At 47.6% G+C, this 1,153-nt stretch overlaps 1 protein-coding gene across 1 annotated transcript; it reads left to right on the top strand.

The window, feature by feature from the left end:
- The first annotated feature begins 58 nt into the window (after window positions 1-58).
- Window positions 59-934, top strand: LOC119430013 (guanine nucleotide-binding protein subunit beta-2-like 1). Its single transcript, XM_037697464.1, has 2 exons — window positions 59-290; window positions 756-934. The coding sequence occupies exons 1-2, from the start codon at window positions 182-184 to the stop codon at window positions 929-931; spliced, it is 285 nt and encodes a 94-aa protein (XP_037553392.1). The 5' UTR covers window positions 59-181; the 3' UTR covers window positions 932-934.
- Window positions 935-1,153: the final 219 nt, after the last annotated feature.

Below are 1,153 nucleotides of genomic sequence, written 5' to 3'. Positions count from 1 at the left end.
AAAAAAAAAAAAAAAACATATCCCAGAATCCTTTGCGGGCCTGTTCACCTCCTCAAAGTTTTTGCATCCGGGTCCTTTCTTCCTTTTCCGCTGTGCCCAGATGCGATGAGGAGCTAGGTTTGCCCGGACCTGACAAAATCCAAATCCATCTTCGATAAAGGCACCACCGAACCTCGCCAAAATGACCGAGCAGATGACAGTGAGGGGGACCCTAAAGGGGCACAGTGGATGGGTCACCCAGATCGCCACTACGCCTCAGTACCCCGACATGATTCTGTCGGCTTCCCGAGGTGAGGCTTCCCCCCGCCGCCGGCTCCGCCAACATGGCTACAGGGTTAGCATTGGTCAGTTAGCGACTCGATTGCGACGATTTTAGTGAAAATACCGAGTCTGGCAGGAGTGACACGGTCCAACTGGACAGTGAAAACAGACAAATGAAGCTTTAGTCGGCGGTAAACGCTCAGAATTTGCTACTCAACAATGTAGCTTGGCTAAATTGTGCTAGCTCGAGTCATCAGTAACTGAAAGTCACTGAGGTTTTTAACGCCTTGTTTACGTAAACCGTTATCTACAAACATTAATGATACTCTAGTAAATATGCAAAGCTGACACAACAAGACTTGTTTATTAAGGTAATTGAAATTAAATTGTTTAGTTTCAAAGCTAATGTTCCATGCTAACGTGTCGTTCATGGATGAGCTAAAGTAATGGCCCAATCAAGAAATCTGATGTTTTTTTGTTTATGTACTTTTCAGACAAGTCCATCATCATGTGGAAACTGACCCGTGATGAGACCAACTATGGCATCCCCCAGCGCTCCCTGAGGGGCCACTCTCACTTTGTAAGTGATGTTGTCATCTCCTCAGACGGACAGTTTGCTCTGTCGGGCTCCTGGGACGGGTCCCTGCGTCTGTGGGACCTCACCACGTAAGTACGACAATTATACCAGGGGTGTGCGGTCCTAGTCCTTGAGGGGCCACTATCCTGCATGGTTTAGAAGTGTCTCTGCTTCAACACACCACCAATGCAGAAAGAAGAGGCAATTCAACCATTGAATTAGGTGTGTTGGAGCAGGAAACTAAGTGAAACACTCAGGATAGTGGCCTTCATGGACCAGGATCTGACACCCCTGCAATACACGGTCAGCTTGTGT

Source organism: Nematolebias whitei, unplaced genomic scaffold (genome assembly GCF_014905685.2).
Source record: "Nematolebias whitei isolate Nwh7 unplaced genomic scaffold, NemWhi1 Nwh_scaf_16555, whole genome shotgun sequence".
Taxonomy (NCBI): domain Eukaryota; kingdom Metazoa; phylum Chordata; class Actinopteri; order Cyprinodontiformes; family Rivulidae; genus Nematolebias; species Nematolebias whitei.
This window is presented reverse-complemented; position numbering and strand designations above follow the sequence as displayed.

What these genes read in the sequence shown, in the direction of transcription:
- LOC119430013 (XM_037697464.1), top strand. Translation starts at nt 182, where the DNA reads ATGACCGAGCAGATGACAGTGAGGGGGACCCTAAAGGGGCACAGTGGA. An exon ending in GATTCTGTCGGCTTCCCGAG is followed by an intron (nt 291 to 755) that starts GTGAGGCTTCCC and finishes TGTACTTTTCAG; the next exon opens with ACAAGTCCATCATCATGTGG.